General features: G+C 38.0%; 1 protein-coding gene across 8 annotated transcripts in view; it reads right to left on the bottom strand.

The window, feature by feature from the left end:
• Window positions 1-884: 884 nt before the first annotated feature.
• Window positions 885-19185, bottom strand: part of VRK1 (VRK serine/threonine kinase 1) — an 88015-nt gene continuing 69714 nt past the window's right edge. For 4 of the 8 annotated variants that reach the window (XM_025869392.2, XM_073895861.1, XM_073895858.1 and 1 more), the window contains 3 exons: window positions 11214-11301; window positions 9867-9938; window positions 6076-6506 (listed from right to left, as the gene is read on the bottom strand). In XM_025869392.2, coding sequence (XP_025725177.2) covers window positions 6475-6506; window positions 9867-9938; window positions 11214-11301 — 192 coding nt within the window. In that variant the 3' untranslated portion in view covers window positions 6076-6474. Of the gene's footprint in view, window positions 1458-1574; window positions 1627-6075; window positions 6507-9866; window positions 9939-11213; window positions 11302-19185 lie in introns of those variants that run through there. The other 4 variants (XR_012379157.1, XM_025869390.2, XM_073895860.1 and 1 more) reach the window with 3 other exon arrangements.

Raw genomic sequence — 19185 nt, 5'->3', positions numbered from 1 at the left:
CTGTAAATGTCAGTCCAGTTTTTTCACGGCTGTGCGCACAGATTAGAAACAGCGGGAGAGCTTGGGAGTATGACTACAATACCAGTAAGGACACTTGTCTTCGTGGCACTGCTCAAGTGATTCTTGGAATGTAGGACCCTGCTGTTTTCTAATATTTACACACAACTGGAGTCATCAAGAGCAGTAAATGCAGTCTAAAGGCAGCTTGCTTCTTTTGTTAGGAACTTTACATTCAAATAGGGATATCAACAATAACACCAAAAAAATTTAAAAAACGAATTAAAAACCCACCATTTTAAAGAGTTTCATATTTCCCCCCAAATTTGCCGCTAAAAGACCAGATATTATCCTGACTGTTCACTTAGCTCAACCCTCACTTCCAGACACTTTCTATGTGCATCACACAGTTCACTGGGAACAGCAGGTGTCTGGGATTCCTGACCTCGAATCGTGTTTCTGCAGGGTGTGCTTTCTCTGACCTCTACAGGAACAGACAGGGCCTTGGAAGCCATTTTCATGTAATTTCAGCCACCTTTGCTTTCTGAACACTTTGCATGGCAGAGCAAAGACTTATTTCAGGGCTGCAGCACCTGGAATACAAACAACTTCTTTGAAAAACCTGGTTAGGAACTTTAAAAAAAGGAAAAAAAAAACCCACAACTATACATGTATCTTAAGAAATGTCTAAATGATCCTTCTTTAAATTACAAATGGTAGGACAAATTACGTATCTTTGTCATAAGCTTTTCAATCTCTGCCAAGGATTTCTGTACTAGAAACCTGAAGGGCCGGGGCGGGAGGGCGGGGGGGAGCTGTTGCACGCGGGACCAGATCACACAGCTTTGCAACTAGTGTTAAACCCATCAGTATGTGCACAATACTTCTCCAGCTGAATGGACTCACGCCTTAGCACCAAAATGTTCTGATGAGTTAATGAAATAAAAGAAGACAAAAGAACACAGTTTTCTTTCCCTGCTTTCGGGTGGGGGGGTGAGCTCTTCTTAGGGATCTTAGGCACATTTCTCTATCTAGGAAAGTGCAAGAACTATTCCTCCCTTTTCCCTTCACTGGGAAATGGAATGGAATCAACAGAATCAATATGTACTATCCAACTGTAACTTTCCCTGTGATCTATTGCCCTGGAACTTTCCAGTGTTCAGAGTTAGCAGACCCTTCAGTGGCTCAACTCTGACATTTATACAGTGCTAGCACATACTGGACCCTCGTGAAGAAAGTTTGGGAAAGCATGTAGGGGCATTGCTCCCATCTGAGAATTATACCAAGAAGGATCAGCGTGAACTTCTGTACTAAGATTCTTGTGTCAAGGTCAGAAAGAATTACTCAATAAGCAATTTTTCAGTTTTTAAACAAACTAGCCTGGCTGTTACAAGGTCTTCATGTATGACTGTGATCACTCCTCACTCGCTTCCGAAAGGTATCAGCAGCAGAAAGACAACCTACAGAAAAGCAGGAAGAGATGCAGACCACTGTCCCCTCTCTTCTCCTTGCAAACACTGGGCTGGCCCTTAGAACTTCTTCCCACCCCCGAGTACCAGGGACAAAAGTTATCTTACAGATCATCTCCAGTCATCCTTCTGATAATTCAGACTTCTAACGAGTGCTGCACTTTAAATTAAAAAGAGGAAAGAATTTTCAGAGATCATTTACAGCGGCTCACTTAAATAAACCCATAATTTGCTCAATGCAGAAATTTTACAGGTTAACTTGAGCCAAAATTACAAAAATTCAGGAACGCTACTCACAAATTGCAAAACACTAGTGTCATAATAAAAAGCTCACCACTATATGAATAATACATGCTCAGTACAGTGGAAATGGTAAGCATTTTATTTGCAAAATCACACCCAAGAATACAGAGTTGCCTAAACCACCTGGTCAGCACTATACTGCAAAGAATCACTGATCCCGTGTGTGAGGCTCTTGCTATGTATCCAGAGACCCTTTTCCAGTATTGATTCCTCAGTGTGCCTTGTCCTCCTTATACCAGCAGAGCTTAATGAGTAAGGGGTATAGAATACCTGCAGAACTTTAAAAGAAACCAAAACTCACAAAACATTATCTATGCAACTGCTATAATTATGAGAAATTACGAAGGCATGATAACAGGACTTAAAAAATATCTTAGCCAAAGAACAAGAGTTTGATTTTTGTAGTATAGTAATGCTCATAAGTGAATTTTTTCTTTCATTTTGATTTCTGTTAATGTGGTCTAGGAGACAAGTTAAGAATAAGTAAAATGGCATTAATTACATTAAGTGTAGTGCTGGCATAAGGACAGACAGACAGATCAATGAAGTCAGACACACAGTCCAGAAACAGACCCTGGTAAAATAACTTAATCTATAATAAGGCAGGCATCACAAACCAGGGTATAAGGGGCTGGGGAAGAAGATTTATTTAACAAAAGTACTGGAGCTACCGGTTAGCTATTTGGAAAAAAAAATACATTGTGATCCTTACCTCCTGGCATAGATATGCCAAAATTAATTCCATATGGATGAAAAATTTAGGAGCATTAAGACAAAAAAGCCTAGGTCCAGTATGTGCTAGCACATGGTAAATATTTCTGATTTCAGGATGAGGAATATTTTAAAACAGTGGTGGAAATTACAATGAAAAAGATCAAAAGATTAAAGCCATAAATATTAAATTTCACAAAAATAAAAAATATTACCACCAACAAAAAACAAATGGGAAAAAGTCAGCAACAAATACAACCAAGGGTGAAGATCACCACTATACAAACAGTACAATCAAATACACCAGGAAGAAAACAGAGCAGTTAGTTTACAAATAAAAAATAAATGCTCAGGTTCACTAGCAATTAAAACAATTTACCTTATCAAATGATAAAAATTAGTAATATTCAAGGATGACAAAGCTAAGCTGTACTCTGATTTGCTGGGCAAAGTGTTGGCTGGTGGATTTCTGCAAAGCAACTTGTTAATATGCATCAGTAACCTTCCATTTTCATAGTCTTTGACCCAGTGGTTCCCTTCTGAAAATCTAAGGAAATACTCACACATGTGGACAAAGATTTCTGCCGAGTTTAATCAAGGATATTACTTATAGGAGCTCCTGGCTGGCTCAGCTGGCAGAGCATGCAACTCTTGATCACGGGGTTGTGAGTTCGAGCCCCACGTTGGGTATAGAGATCACTTAAATGAACTTAAAAAAAAAAACCTTAAAAAAAATTACTTATAATATCCCAATACCGAAGACAACTTAAATGTCCAATATTAGGGAAATGGTCAGGAAAGCGTCATAAATCCACAAGAAAAAATATTATAGAAACATAAAAATTATATTCATGAAGTATCTGTAATAACATGGAAAGTATTTAATTCTAGCTTTAAAAAGCAATATATGAAGTTTTATATAAAGTATAATAATTATTTGAAATAAAAATGCATAGGGGCGCCTGGGTGGCTCAGTTGGTTAAGCGACTGCCTTCAGCTCAGGTCATGATCCTGGAGTCCCGGGATCGAGTCCCGCATCGGGCTCCCTGCTCAGCAGGGAGTCTGCTTCTCCCTCTGACCCTCTTCCCTCTCGTACTCTCTATCTCTCATTCTCTCTCTCTCAAATAAATAAATAAAATCTTTAAAAAAAAAAATCTGAAATAAAAATGCATAGAAAAGCCTGGAAGAAAATGTGTCAAGACATTCACAGTGGCTGCCTGTGGGTGGGAGTAATATGGCTGGTTTGTCTTTTGATACTTTTCTGCGTGTTCTAAATTTCCTATAGTGACCAGGTATTATTAATAAACTTTGGTCATCACAAGAATACAGCCAACAAAATAGCATTCTAAGGGATAATCAAGCACATACTGCTCAACCACATATAAACACATATATATAAATACATATAATTTATTTATATCTCCACCACTAATTTATTTCTATGCAACTTAGGCCTTTATATGCACATTTTAGTAACTCAAAAAAATAACTGAGGCTCTATGGCTCTGGCCTATTAGCATTTTATTTGTCTTAAGAGATCACTACTGAAGAATACCTAGAAACTATTTTACTTCAGGGCTTAGTTGGTTACCAAAGATGTATCGGTCGCTTTCTAGAACATCTAGAGCATGTACTGCCCCACGGTGTGAAGGACAAGAGCCTGGCACAGGTGTCGATCCTCAGCAGACCAGACCATCTCAACTCACTAATGACCAAGGAAAATGGCAGAGAAGGTAGGACCGCGTGGTGCCAGGAACACCTGTCAGAACGTGGACGCTGGGTTATGAAGGAACAAAGACTGGCAAAGTCCACTGAAACACGGACTGGAAAGGAAACAAAAATGATGCAAGATAAAAATAGTAAGTACAAAACTGAAAAAGGCAAAAAAAAAAAAAAAAAAAAAAGCGTAACGCTGAATGACAAGGCTATTTGATCACTGATTTAAAATAAAGGGAGCCAGGACGCCTGGGTGGCTCAGTTGTTAAGCGTCTACCTTCAGCTCAGGTCATGATCCCAGGGTCCTGGGATCGAGTCCCGCATCAGGCTCCCTGCTCGGCGGGAAGCCTGCTTCTCCCTCTCCCATTCGCCCTGCTTGTGTTCCTGCTCTCACTGTCTCTCTCTCTGTCATATAAATAAATAAAATCTTAAATAAATAAATAAATAAATAAAATAATAAAATAAAATAAAGGGAGCCTAAGAAAACCCAGTGTAAGGTAGGAAGGAGAAGAGCAGTGGAATAAGGAGATACAGCCAATGAATCCAACTGGCTACTATGGCTACTAGTTTTTAATTTCTGCAGCCCTGCCAACAGAGTAACATTCGAGAAAATGCCAGCACTTGTTAAAAACAATATGTGAGGAACTATCTGTTTTCTTAATATTTAACCAACAGGTTTTGCTGTTTTTGTGTTTTGGAAAATAAAAAAGGCTAAGGCATATACACAAAAATACACCACACACATTTTATCCTATTTTAAGTATCAATGTGTTTGAAATAGAACTTGAAAGTTGATTTAGGTGTTACAAATAAACTTGGGACCATAACACTGATAAGCACGAATATCCAACATTCTACAGAAAACAGGAGGAGGCTCTGCCCAAAATCTAGTTCTCTCTTCTGCAAAGACACACAGCTCAAGAACTTCAGGAGGCATTTAAAAGATGAACTTTCAAAGGAAAGTCTGCAGATCTGGTCTGCACTTTTCAACATCTGACCACTACAGTGACACGTATTCCATGTGACACCCAAACACCCACATTTGGGGCCAAAGTTTGAGAGTCTCAGTGTTGGCTCAGAGCTCCTCCAACGTGGTTCCACCTTGACAATTTGGGGTATGTTGCTATTCCACCTGTACTATTACTTAACATTTTCTTTAAATCAACGCACTTTTTTAAAAACAGAAATACCTACTTGAAGCTTGTCCTAAGCAACAGAGAAATCACCAGTTTCATGGGCTACTTATGTTCTGAACACATATTAAAATAATTGCTTAATGCTTAAATGCTGAAATAAAAGTGTGTCTCTATGTCATCTACAAAGATGGGATGTGCCATTAAGCAATAAGGTGTACCACCCTTTAGGAAATCCAACCCAATTCCAATTTCTGCAACAAAGTAAACCTTGAAATTGTTCATATGGTTTAAATCCCAAGCTTTTATTACCAGGGAAACTATAAAAAGTTCAAATCTGAAAATGTCTGATCACTAAAACTCTCGAGTGCTTGGTTTACTGCACAGACATCATATGCTACAAAAACGACACTTATAAGAAAAATAATCTCCTGTGAATGAGCAATAAGCCTGCTTTGTTTTGTTTCACAGGATCTCCTTAAAGAAGCTAGTCTATAAATCTGTAATCATGGATACTTTATCACATTTTCTTTTCATACAGTTTGCATGCTTACGTAGTCCTTCTGCAATCTCACTTTCAAATACGTGGGTTTGGTCTCCCACAGACCTACTTAGTACCCCACTTTTGCTTTCATAACCCTTTCCCTTTTTTGTTCCTCTTGCTTCACACAGCAGGTGCTCAATAAATGCTTGTGGAACTGAACAGAACCAATGCAATCCAAATCTTATGGCCACAACAAATGGTGTATTTGTATCATGCAAAAAGAGACCTTTATTTTAAGGTTTGTATATCTGCTTAAAGGGGAAGATTTTGCCAAGCATTTCTATACACTCGGGGCAATGGACAATGATTAGAAAGTGCACATCATGGTGGTTTTTCTTACAGCTGCTTCAGAACCTCAAACACATACAGCTTGGGATCAGCTGAAAGAGTATGACCTATAGATTTTCAATTTTATAAATTAGCCTTTAATAAATTGTACAAAGTATTTACTTAATAAAAAAGTTTATATTTTTCAAAGACATACTATTTCATGGTTAGCCCCATCCTCAAAGACTCACATGAAAATATAACATTTAAAATAGAAAAAGAGGAAAAAGTCAAATGACAGGAAGAAAAGAAAAGTCGGTTGACAGCATTTGATTTACTTCTGGACTCTCTTTCTGGTTTTTGAACCTTGAAGAGAAAAAAACAAATTCAAATCATTAACTTACAAAAACTAAAGAACAGATATATAAACATTTCCATATATACTTATTCATATTTAAAAATCTGACTATGATGATTTGTGGAGATTAAATTCCTACACAAAGGTAATGGCTAATAGCCTGAAAATCTTAGGAAATCGTGTCCATTTTTTAGTATGTCCAAAAATATGCTAACGTCTACCTTTCAGTCTTAAGTCACAACAGAACTCTCCCACTGGTAAAACACACTCAATTTACAAAGGCACTGAAATCTTTCTCCCCAAAACTTTTATTGTGCAATTTAAAACAATAACTCCTAATGTAAGCTATAGCAACAAGACAAGCATTCATTTCTTGGAGAGAAGCAATGAAGTAATGCAAATTCTGAAAAGCAAGGAATAAAATGTGTTGCTTTTTAAAGCCTGTTACCTATACTCTCTAGGCAGGAGCACACTGGCCATTCCAAAACACAAAGTCTTTTCCACTAGGAATTAAAGAGATCCCAAATGAGTAGCCTTCTAAAGATGCATCACAGCTGATACTGGTCAAAGAACCGTATGACAGTTCCTATCCAACTACTCCTGAGTTGGAATAAATCAGTCATTCTTTACTGGGGGCAGAGTTCTTTACAGGAATTCCACCTCACCAAGGAGACTCGGTTCCCACCTAGCACCCCCACTCTACCTCAGACCGAGCACAGCAGTCAGAAGGGTACGTGTAAGCCTGATCACGGCTGCCTAGCACGGGCAAACGAAGTGTGCCTTCCCTCTGCCTCATGCCTCCCTTGGCCAGGAAATGAGCAACGGTACCAGGGTGAGGGGCACATGGTCACCCATAATTAATCAATGAATGCACTAAACAACAGATCAATACTTCTTTTCTGAAATGTATAAAACATTCTTTGAATCTAGGACAAAATATTTACCATGTCTAATAATAAATCCTAAAGGTTTTCTGTTTATAGGCTTAGTTACTTGTGTGGAAGATCAGTTTAAAAATTAGTGTTTTCTAAGTTCCAGTTTTTATTTCATTGCCATATATTTCAATTAAAGAAAACTTCAAATTTACATGTATATCTTTTTTTTCCTGCCAGTGATAATGCATAGCCTTCACTACGGCTGGTTTAAACTTTTGAGCTTTTTCCTCAATTTTTGTGATGGATAAAAAATATCCCATGGTAGATTTTTAGTTTTTTATTTCAAGAAGTTTGAAATTAATTTTGCATAGAAAAATAGGAATGCTGTGATGGGCTGAGGTGGGGCGTAATAGGGTATCACAAAATCCAGGTCAATAATCAGTACTATAGTACATCTTCCTTTCAATAAATTTGGAATAGTCACATTACAAAGGACACTTCACAACAGTTATCACTCTGTTCAAGTAGTATTATTATCACTAACACCCTAATTTGTCATTTTACTCTTTTTTTTTTTTACTCTTAAACACCACTGCTGCTTATCTCCTTCAATCTAGATTTAAAATTTTTCACTGCAACTAAAAACACTACCTGGAATTTATTATATAATCAGGATCCTGCAACATGAAGTCTTTGCTACAGGTATCAATTCACTGTTTTCCCTAATAATCAATTCTAATTGTGGCAGAAAAAATATTTTTCCTCTTCTCGTCTCTTTAAAAAAAAATATACCCATTTTCATAATTTATTACTATTGGTAAAAGGTGCAATCTCAAGACTAACATGTAAAATTTAGTATCTGAAAAAGGAAAAATACAAGTCTGGGTACTCTTCCATGATTTTATTAATGCAGAAATTCAAAATAAGTGGGAAGTTTCTTTGTAGTGTGCCCTTAAAAATATCCCTTTTTTGACTAGATCATAGATATTCGAGAGGTAACCGTCAATCCTGCTTCCCTCAGATTTCTCAAGAATGGACCAAATTCAAGGTTACTTCTAATCTAACACTAACAAGAGAAGGTTGTGGAGTACTGTCCATTTTATGAACGGGAGGGACAAAGCAGCTAGCCATAAATATCATGGCTACATTAACTAATTTTTAGTACAATTCTGAAGTACTGGGACCGTTTTGAAATGCCAGAATATACATGATTTTTTAAGCCTTATCATTTTGTGGGGGAAAAAATTACTTGCAGCAAATAACCAAATTTTCTCAATTGGTAAAAATTATGCCTTGCATAAAAATAAAAGGATTAGAGGCCTCTGTTCTTCTTGAAAAACACCCCGTCACCCCCTCTCTTTCTTTGAGAAAACCTACACAATACACATTTTGAAAGCTTTCAGAATGTGTTCTTACACAATAGACCCCCAACTAGTCAAAATGAGTTTAGGTGTATCAAGAAAATTATACACGTTTTTAAAATGGTCTAAATAGATATTAAAGGAAAGTTGCTCCCATTTTGCCAGGCACAGCATTCTGAAAGATCACACAGTGAGAAAAATCTCTTACCATATTGTAAACCATAAATTGTGTTTGAAAATAAAATTGTTAATGAAGAAACTGACATTTCTAAAGCTGCTGTTAGAGGTAACCATTCTTGAAACACGTTTATGACACAAAATCTTAAAGCTCTAGAACACAGAAGTCACTGAATTGTATTATATACTTTTTTAAAACAAAATTCAAACATAATAATGTGCCTCCGCCTTCAAGTTATTTTAAAATGATGAATACAAATACATATTTTCATGAACACTGGCCTTTTTTTTTTTTTTTTGCCAGAAGCAATAACATTTTACCATCTCAGGTAATATTTCTCTCCTTTATGAATATTTAGACAATAAAATACTTTAGCCCTATACTTTAGAAGAAAGGATAAATTACAATAAGAAGAGAAACAGCATTTAAGTATAGCAATTTGGAGTTTATATAAATAAGGGAGAATTTGATTATTCTCTATCTTCTTTTTGTTTAAATCGGAACAAAAAATCTGGATTGTTCTCCTCAAATATGCAATGGGGTCCACACTCTTCTTCTGTTATTAATAAATAAAACAAAAATACTAATATATTTTCTCCCAGTAAAAACCAGCAGTGTTAAGGACCTTAAATTAAAATTTGGGGCATAAAAAACATTTTTTCATAATTATAGTCCAATTTAAAATTATTGATGTATCAAAACAAATAACTCTGATGCTCATTAAGCAAAGTTCAGGTAACAAATGACCTTCAGGCAGTCAGGAGAGGCATGAGTTTTCCCATGCACAGCTGTGAATTCACTCCGGTCTAAATGGGTATCAACCTTATTATCACAATGTGGGCTGGGCCCTCTGCTGAACTAAAACTCTCCGTTTTAAAAATTTTTAAGGGATTTTTTTAAAATAAGAATATTGCTCTATCTTTACAAATGCTCCTTAATTTTGCTCCCACTCACTGTCATAGCTGCTGCTGCTAGCCTCTGGCTGAGACAGGCTTCCATGCACTGCTCCTCGGGACTCCTCACTTCCTAATAACAAAATGAACAAGACAGGAGGCGGGGAGAACAGTAGGGATCGGAAAATGGCTGAAGACAGAAAGGAACTTCTTTAAAACCTTTAGCCTCCAGGGTGAAGTTCTATCCTCCCTCTCTAGATACCCCCAGTATTCTCTGGGGGTGAATTCATGTAAACCTAAGGATGTTCTATCCATACTATACAAGAAAGACAATGTTAACAGACCCGAGTGCAGAAGATTCTCTTTGAAAGTCAAATGTTCGTCCTCCACAAATGTGCACAGGCGACACTATCAAAGGAAAGGTAAAATACATCCCTGGCCTGACTCAACAGGGCACTTGGGCTTTAATGAAACTTTTACCAAAAATGAGCCTTTTCTATTAGAAAGTGAGAAATGCTTCAGAACCAATAAAAGAATGAATGAATAAATAAATACATAAATAAATAAATAAATAAATAAAAGGCAGCGAGATAGGAGAGAAATCTGGAAGAAAAAAAAACATGGTACTGCAACCAGCACTGAATCTCTTCATTGCGTCCAAGAAATCATCTCTTGTGAAACCTGGAACCTGTTTTCCCTTTTCTGAGCCTCCCAGAGGTGTGCCTACACGTCCGCACTGGCCGTTTAGGAAGTAGACCACACGGAAGCCCAACCCCATTGTGCCCTTTGCAGATGCAGCCCTGCTAATGTCAATGCTAGCTCGGCTCCATGCTGGAAGAGCCTTCAGCACCAGTTTACAAGCCATCTCAGAAATGACTTTATACTCTGCTTTTTGCTTCAAGAGCTTTGAAAAGCGATGACTGAGGCTTTAATTCCTTGCCTCCCAACTTGTTGAGAGACAAGAAGAGCTGGCAGACTTTGTGGGGGGCACACGGACGGCTCAGGCCCATGGAACTTGGCAGCCACAGTAAGCCCAGGTACTACTCGCCGGATCTGGACCTTCCCTTGTATCCCGTGATGTGTAATCAGTGTGCGGAAATGGAAAGACAGTAGCCTGAGAGGTAAGAGTTCCGGCTCTGCCATTTAAGTGCTCCATGTCTTGCGCTCCCTAGATGCAAAATGAGAATAGCTCCCCACCCCAACTTCGTGATTACTGTGAACAGTAAATAATACAATGTACGTACAAAGGACACTGTGATAATACTATACAAACAGAAGATCTTCTTGTATGATATGTTATCATAAGACCAAAATGTTATGACCATAAGTTAACCTCTTACTTAGCGGAAGGAAATGAAATCTGTGTTTATATATGGAAAAAGCTAATAGGCAAGACTGTTCAACTTACGGGTTTTTGTGGCCTCTTCTGTCTGTGTATCTGACCATTCCATATCTTCAACACTGGATTCGGTGCTCTCCTCAATTCCTTTCTTGCGCTTGTTACACACAAAGATTTTTGAAAAGAGAGAGAGAAAGATGTGGTCCGATGGTCAAATAAGTAAATACACAAACTTACCATATACTAGTATATATGTGAATCTATCCAGGTTGTGGGTGAATCAAAACATACAATAAGAATATACACAACTACAGGGTGGTAGTTACCTAAGGCGAAGGGGCTGTGGATGGAAGAAAATGGGATTAAGAGAACTTCAACTATACAGTTAGTCTGGATGTCAGCTTGTTTGTTGTAACCACCTCAAGCTTTTATGCTTTTTATAGTTCATCATTGAAAGCCTAACCATCAGGATTGATGATACAGAAACTCTCTTTTAAAAGCAAAGCATTTAACAAATTTGGTTTCACCACTCAGGCCAATGATACTTATTCTCCGCATTTTACAATGTGTGTGGGGTATGTGGGGGGGGGGGGACAGTCATTACTTGATAAATGGGAAAATATACACCTTGTGCATACAGGATATCTCTGGTTATACTCTATCAATCAATGGCAAATTCTGCTCATGAATCAGTAATGACAAACTTCCAATAAATGTCTTCTTTTGGTATACTTTTCATTAAAAGTTTAAGGGGGACACCTTCCTGTAAAGGAAGAGTCTTAAAAGTACACAGCTCTCCTAAAATCTCGAAAATAGGGTGGATTCTCCTCAACTTTCTATTTATTTTTTTCCAACTTTCTATTTATTTTTTCTAGTTGAGGGTTACTTAGTAGTTAATGCTTAAATTCTGTCACCAGCCGGTCTTCCCAAGTGTTCGTTCAGTTTCTTTTCATTATTTTCTAACACTATGACATTTTCTAACTAGTTCAGTCCGACGTGAAGTTTTTAAATTACTCCACACGTCTACATGTACGAATGACTATGGAAGGACTTAGTAATAACTTTACAACTTTGTATTTCTCCTATAACTTTATCCCATGTAGTCTCAAATTTAAATGCGTTAAAGTCCAAACGATAACTCAGAGCTTCCCTGGGTGGCCCAGATTTCGTTTAGGAAATCCTCTCATCTGTGCCAAATTTCAGATTCACAATGCATCAGAACGTCCTCACTTATATTTTCTAACAATTAATATTAAGTTAAACTTCATCTGAGCATTTCCCTTGCTTTGGGCCATTGTCCACACTGCCTGCTGACAGCACACCGCTCTCTTCCCTTCTTCCCTGACGGCAGCCACGGGTTCCGTTCCACAGGGAGCTGCCTGGGAAAGCTCCACTCTACTCAAACCACATTACCTTAAGACCCCCAAATGGTCAGAACTGTTATTATCTACGTATTACAAATAATCCCACTGTTTCAAAATATTCTTAAGGTGGCCATGGAAAGATCAGAACTCCAAGACCCCCGCCATGCTCCTGAAGAAAACGCTTCACACAGACAAAAATAACTTGACTAAACCTTCAGAAACTTTCAAAGGCATTCATTTAGCAGATTTGTATATGGAGGTATTGCCTCTCAAAAATTGCTGTTAAGAGTGGCTGTAACTTCATATAACTGATGAGAGAAGGGGAGAGTGCCTTACATCTTTCTTTTCCAAAGTGTTGCTTCATGATTACCATCTAAACCCTGCTGGGCTGAACAGATTGGTTCGATAATTACATACAATAACTGCAGTGGGCAGGTAACCCTCAGCTGGCACAGGGCAGCTCCCCTGTGAGAACTTCCATATGCAAACTGCACTGATGGAGTGCATTAGGTGCATCTTTCCTGCCGGTGCACAGGCCTGATTAACGCCAGCCAAGACTCCAAGGTTAGCATGTCAGCAGATTTGTGATGCATTAGGCAGGAATAAACACAGACACTTTTGTTCGTTCGGACCAAAATTAAGGAGGAATATTTCACTACTATATTGCTTTCCATACAGGAAAGAATGCATTTTCCGATTTTAAGGAGGCAGATTTTTAAATGCTCATTATAAAGGGAGCTATCCAATACATTCTACCCAAGAACCCAGTGCATTCATCTTGTTCTCAAGCTTATTTAATAAAAAAGAGGTTTCTTAATCTCCATGCAAGTAAATTACATAGGAATGAAAATCAGTCAGTATTCAGCCAACAACAACAACAAAAAAACACCTGTATTTTAAGCATCATGCAATAGGTAAAGCACTGCATTTCATTAGTCCACACTTCAGCTGGGTTATCTCCTGCCCAACTTTTCTGAGAATGTATTTAGTTTTGACAGAAGGGGCCAATGGCCTACAGGAAAAGACCAATTAAAAAAAAATTTCATATTTAATAGCATCTAAGTGTGTTATTAATTCTATAAGGCAATGAGGAAAATTCCAAACAATTCACTGGCAGCTTCTTTCTCCTGACATCCCCTAATGCTTCATTTTGTTATTTGTCAACATCTTGGGCTTCAGATAGTGCATATTTTGGTTCTCTCTGAACAGAAAACGGCTTCACAAAGGGACTACGCTAATCTCTGATTCTGTCATATTCCATACCAGGTCCCACAAAGTGCCTCTGCATCTATAAATGAAATCAAAATATTGTACGACACACCAGAATGACTTATAAACTTAGAATAGAGTTTTCTTTTAATTCAGCACAGCTAAAATATCTGCAGAAAATTAGGTTTATTTCAAAGGGCATTAGCGAATGTATTACACATTGTATTTCTGAAGTGTTCAGATATGCTAGGCTAAAATTTAGTTAATTAGCAGCTTCTCACTTCCAGCTTAGAAACAGGAAGACAAATCAGCTAGATGCATTTGGACTGATAATTTACTAATAGTCTAAACACTGACTAGAGACCACTTAGAGACTTAAAGCTGTTTTAACAGGACAAAGAATAAAAATCCTGTGAGGCAAAAACCGAAGACCCGTTCATTCTTTGCTTACCAGGTCACACATCAAAAGATCACCTCTAGATGCTTTCAAAAGCCTCTAAGAAAAGCCAATCAGATCCCTGGCTATATCAAAGGTGAGGAGTATTCAGGACTGTTGTTGGTTTTTAACTCTTTATTATAAAAATCACAAATGTTTATTATAGAAACTTAGAATATACAGCCTAAAATTTCTAAATGTTTGGTACTGTACATGTGTCGATGAACAAAGAAATCTAAATACAATTATTGAGAGACTGACTGCACCAATCAGTTCATCTTATTTATTTACTTAAGACCACCTGAAGTCACCGTGCAAATGGTACAGACTTTATAAGCTAATAGCATGATTCATCTATGCTCCTACATTCATTAATAGCAACCAAAAAAAAAAAAAAACAGGTTGTTACTCGACACAAACTAAAAAAACACAGAACACATATCTTCTATGAAAGCAAAGCAGACATGTGTGTTACACGATACTTACAAACCAGCGAGTTAGTTAAAATTCACAATATAGACAGAAGACGCTGAGGCTGGAGACAGAAGAAGGCTAAGAGAACTGGCTCAGTGTTTCTCAGCTGGGGGTAGGAAAGACTAGAACTCAGAGCTCTCCATTCCTGCTCCAATTTCCGTCTCAGAGCTGTGCCACCTCCCTTACAGTCCCCGGCTGCTGTGCTCCCACGTTAGCGCATCCCTTCCTAGAGAGAGTCCACCAAGCTGTGCGCCTGGCTGAGCCTCGTCCACATTCCTGTGTCTCCCTCCTGTATATGCGGAGCTCTCACGGAGCCTAGCCTGGTTATTTTACACAGAAATATCTATGGGTCTGCATCTCTCGAGCAACGATTCAACTAGTGTTGTAATAATAAAGAGCTGACTTCCTATTTTACTCCAAGCCCTTTACAAACTGTGTAATGTTTAAGTGGAATTAAGTAATTACAGATATATTTTGAGAAAAAGCAGGAAAAGGTCACACATAATCGGAAAAAGAAGAGATGAAAAGACGGGAAGTGGGTCAGGAAGTGAGTGACTTAAAAAGAGGGGCAGATTAATTTAAAGAATAATCTAAAAATATTCTGCTAGAATGCATTAAAGTGATTTATTATTTTAAATGAGTTCCAGTGATAAAGGCTGTAACAAGAATCATGAATATTACAATTTCCTTCTGTAATAACACAGGCCTTCACGTTACCAGGGGCAGAGCACCCACCACATATTAACTAAGCACCCACTGTGTGCCTGGCACTGCTACAGGCTGCATCCTCAAGCTGAAAAATACATGCTAAAAAACAGATTAAAGCAAAAGAGTAATCTTAGTTTTTATCAAAACATTAAACACACACACATTAAGTCTCTAAAACTATAAGTCCTAGAAGAAATCACTTCAGAGTTCTGTAAATCGTCTTCAGTAAGTGTCCAGTGTAACCCCACATGCACGAATGCCATTTGGTGAAGTATCGATGCACTGTAAATGGAACCCATGCAGGATTTCATTGTATTTGTGCTTGCTGTTGTTACTTGCTTACGTTCAGATGTCCTGTCAACACATTTAGCTATCTACTCTGCCATCTACTCTGGAGGGAGGAAGAGCAAGTACAACTAGTGAATTCTGCTAATTATCGACAGGTCTGGGGGAAAGGGCTTAGCAAAATAAAATGTTACAACGTAAGACTAACAAAGTTAGGAATACTGTGTTCTTCACTAGTTGAAGTTCTCCACTCTTGAGATGCCATGAGGAATGAAGAATTTACTGTCATTATCCGAAAATGAATTAATGCTACCACGTGTACAAAAACTGAAATGTCAGGTGACTGTAACACGGGAGACCGTCTATGAGGAGCTGAGAGGGTGACAGCACAACCCGCACCGTCTGCTCTCGTGGGGGAAGGACACAGACTCCAGTGACCCCGAAATGTTCACACCCACAAACAAGCTAAACTGTGTGTAAAATAGGAGACATCTGGGGGGTAGTTTTCAACCTCTGCCCCACTAAACTCTGAAGAAATGAACACAAAATAGCAATTGAGAAATATTTCAGCAGCAACAGTGACAGAGCCTCTCACCATAACCAGCAGGAGGTTGTGGCCAAGAAGAGTCAGACACTTCTAGAAAGCAACATGTGGCTCCTGAAGAACCATATTGGGGAAAAGAACCTAAGTGAACACCATTCAGAAATTTATCACCACTGACCTTCAATTTACAAAATATAAACAGGAAGCTTGAAAAGAAAGAGTGGAACAGCCCCTGGAAGAGACCTTCCCTACTCCCAGCCCCTCACTGAAAGCAGGACATGTGATTCTGTTTCTTCCCTGGAGAAAGAGGGCAGAACAACCACAGTCATTCCAGACTAATTATTTTCAACAATAAACAAGGATTTACCAAAATATACGACAAAACAGAGAATGATAAAACATAGTAAAGCCAGAGAGAAGAACCCCCAACGAGGTTTCTCTCCCATGGATTTAGATTTTACCAAATCTGTGCCTCCTCTGGCCAGGAAAGGAACAGAGCAGGTACTGAGGAAAGACAGGTAATCTGACCTGCGTACCAGCTGAGCCATGGCCCTCCAGATCCTCCCACAGTATGAACTGCAGGCAAAAAAAGTCCCTTAACAATGCCAAACCCTCAAATCCGAACTCTGAGGAAAAGCAAAACAGTTTCATCAAAAGGGAAAGCCAAGGATTCACAAATACAATAATCTGTTAAGCCCAGGTAAAGCTATTCTATTCACTATTAATACGGTCCAGAGAAGAAGCATGCCAACAAAGTTAGAATCCTTGGGGACAAAAAGAGAAGATGATAAATGGTCATAGCACACAAAAGACAGCTGAAGATTCCACTCTGAAAGAAAACACAGTCCTCCCAAAAGAAGAAAATTTCATAACATGCACTGGAGGCTTAAAAGAAAAAAAAATTTTTTTTAAACTGAGTAAATGAGAAATGATGATTTAAAAAAGAAAATGAGAAAATGAAGAGATAACAAGGAAACTGCATAGCCAATAAACAATAATCACTACAGAACTTATATTAGAAACATCAAAAAACAGACAGAGCTGACAACCAAATGACATGAAGGAAAGTTCTATGGTAATTACAGATGATACAAAAGAAACAGATGAAGAATTAAGCACTTGGAAGAAAACAGACATGGCAGATGGGTATGATCTTTACACAGCCAGAGACGACTGCAAACATGACTGAGATAAACAAAAGACCACCTAAATACAAGGGTATACCATATTCATGCACAGAAAAGAATACTGTGAAGATGTCAATTCTTCCCAAAATGAGAGTCAATGCAACTCAATCAAAATCCCAGAAGTATTTGTGTAGAAATTAATAGGCTGGTTCTGATATTTATATGTAAAGCTGAAGGGCCAAGAACAGCTAAGACAAAAAGAACAACAAGGTTGGAGGACTTCCACCATCAGATATCATTACGAAGCCAGGAGTTCACACAGTGTGGCTTGGCAAAAAAGGTGAGTGGGCCAATAGCACAGAACAGAGTTTCTAGAAGCAGACCCAAACATATATGGTTACCGGAAAGTCGGCTACATGCTGTGGGGACATTATAGACTTTTCAATAAATGGTTCAAATCAACTAGTTATCCACAGGAGGTAAATAAACAGACTTACACTATGCACAAAATCAGTTGCTATTAAATCGTAGACCTAAGTACAAAAGACAGTATTTCTTGATAATAACAGAATTATCTTCATGATCTGGGTAGACAAAATTTTCCCAAAATAGAATACAAAAAGCACTAACCATAAACAAGAAGACTGGTAAATTAGGCTTCATTAAAATGAAGAACTTTCTGTTCATCAAGAGATATTACCACATTAATAGAATGAAAAGATAAACTACCAATTGTAAAAGAAAGAAAGAAAGAAAGAAAGAAAGAAAGAAAGAAAGAAAGAAAGAAAGAAAGAAAGAAAGAAAGAAAGAAAGAGAAAGAAAGAAAAATGTGTGTAATACAGAGACTGTTTATATACAAAGTAGTCAAGTCTGGCAAATCAAAAGAAAGCTGACAACCTCCCCCTTCTTAACGAACAAAAGATCTGAAATGCACCACACTGAAAAAGGGCAATGGAGACTGATAGGCATATGAAAAGGTGTTCAAAATCAATATTCTAAAGGAGATTAAATTAAAACAAAGAAACACCAGTACACACCTACCAAAATGGATAAAATTAAATATAATGCAAAAGCTAGTGTCGATAAGCAACTGGACCTCTCATAAGCTGCTGGTGAGAGCAACAACTGGGACAGCTGCTGGGAGAAACTGCTTGGCAGCACCTACCAAAGCTAAACATAAGTAAGCCCTCTACCCCAGTACTTCTGCTACGTATATACCCCACTTGAAATAAATATATGCAGTTCCCAAAAGAAATTATAAGAATGTTCTTAACCAGCATTACTACAACTGCCAAAAACTGGGAACAGTATAAACGTTTGTCCATCAATAGAAGAGATAAAGGAATTATGATGTACTCATATAATGGAGTGCCACGCTATACAGTAACAAGAAATAGAAAACTTTTGTTGCATGCAACAGCATAGAAATTCAGACATATAATGAATAAAAGACACAAAAAAGTACACATTGTATGGTGCTATTACTATGAATTTTCTTTAAATGGCAAAATTAATTTATGGTGTTGTAAATCAAAACACTGGTTATGCTTAATGAAGGATAACGGCCGAGAGGGGGCCTGAGAGAAGTTTCTGGGGCTCAAGTGATGATACATACCTTGATCTGGGAGATGTTTAAATGTGTATGCTCAATTTGTAAAGTTCAAATTCCAAATTTACTTGTGCATTTTTCTGCACATATGTCATAACCTTACTTAAAAATATAGAGAAAATGGACGCCTGAGTGGCTCAGTTGGTTAAGTGTCTGCCTCTGGCTCAGGTCATGATCCCGGCGGCCTGGGATCAAGTCCCACATCAGGCTCCTTGCTCTGCAGGGAGCCTGCTTCCCCCTCTCCCTCTGCTGCTCCCCCTGCTTGTGCTCTCTCTCTCTCTCTCT

The sequence above is a fragment of the Callorhinus ursinus genome, unplaced genomic scaffold (assembly GCF_003265705.2).
Source record: "Callorhinus ursinus isolate GAN/ISIS: 27379988/994484 unplaced genomic scaffold, GSC_fseal_2.0 scaffold8, whole genome shotgun sequence".
Classification (NCBI taxonomy): domain Eukaryota; kingdom Metazoa; phylum Chordata; class Mammalia; order Carnivora; family Otariidae; genus Callorhinus; species Callorhinus ursinus.
The sequence above is the reverse complement of the archived record's forward strand: the minus strand, read 5'-3'. Positions and strand labels throughout refer to the sequence as shown.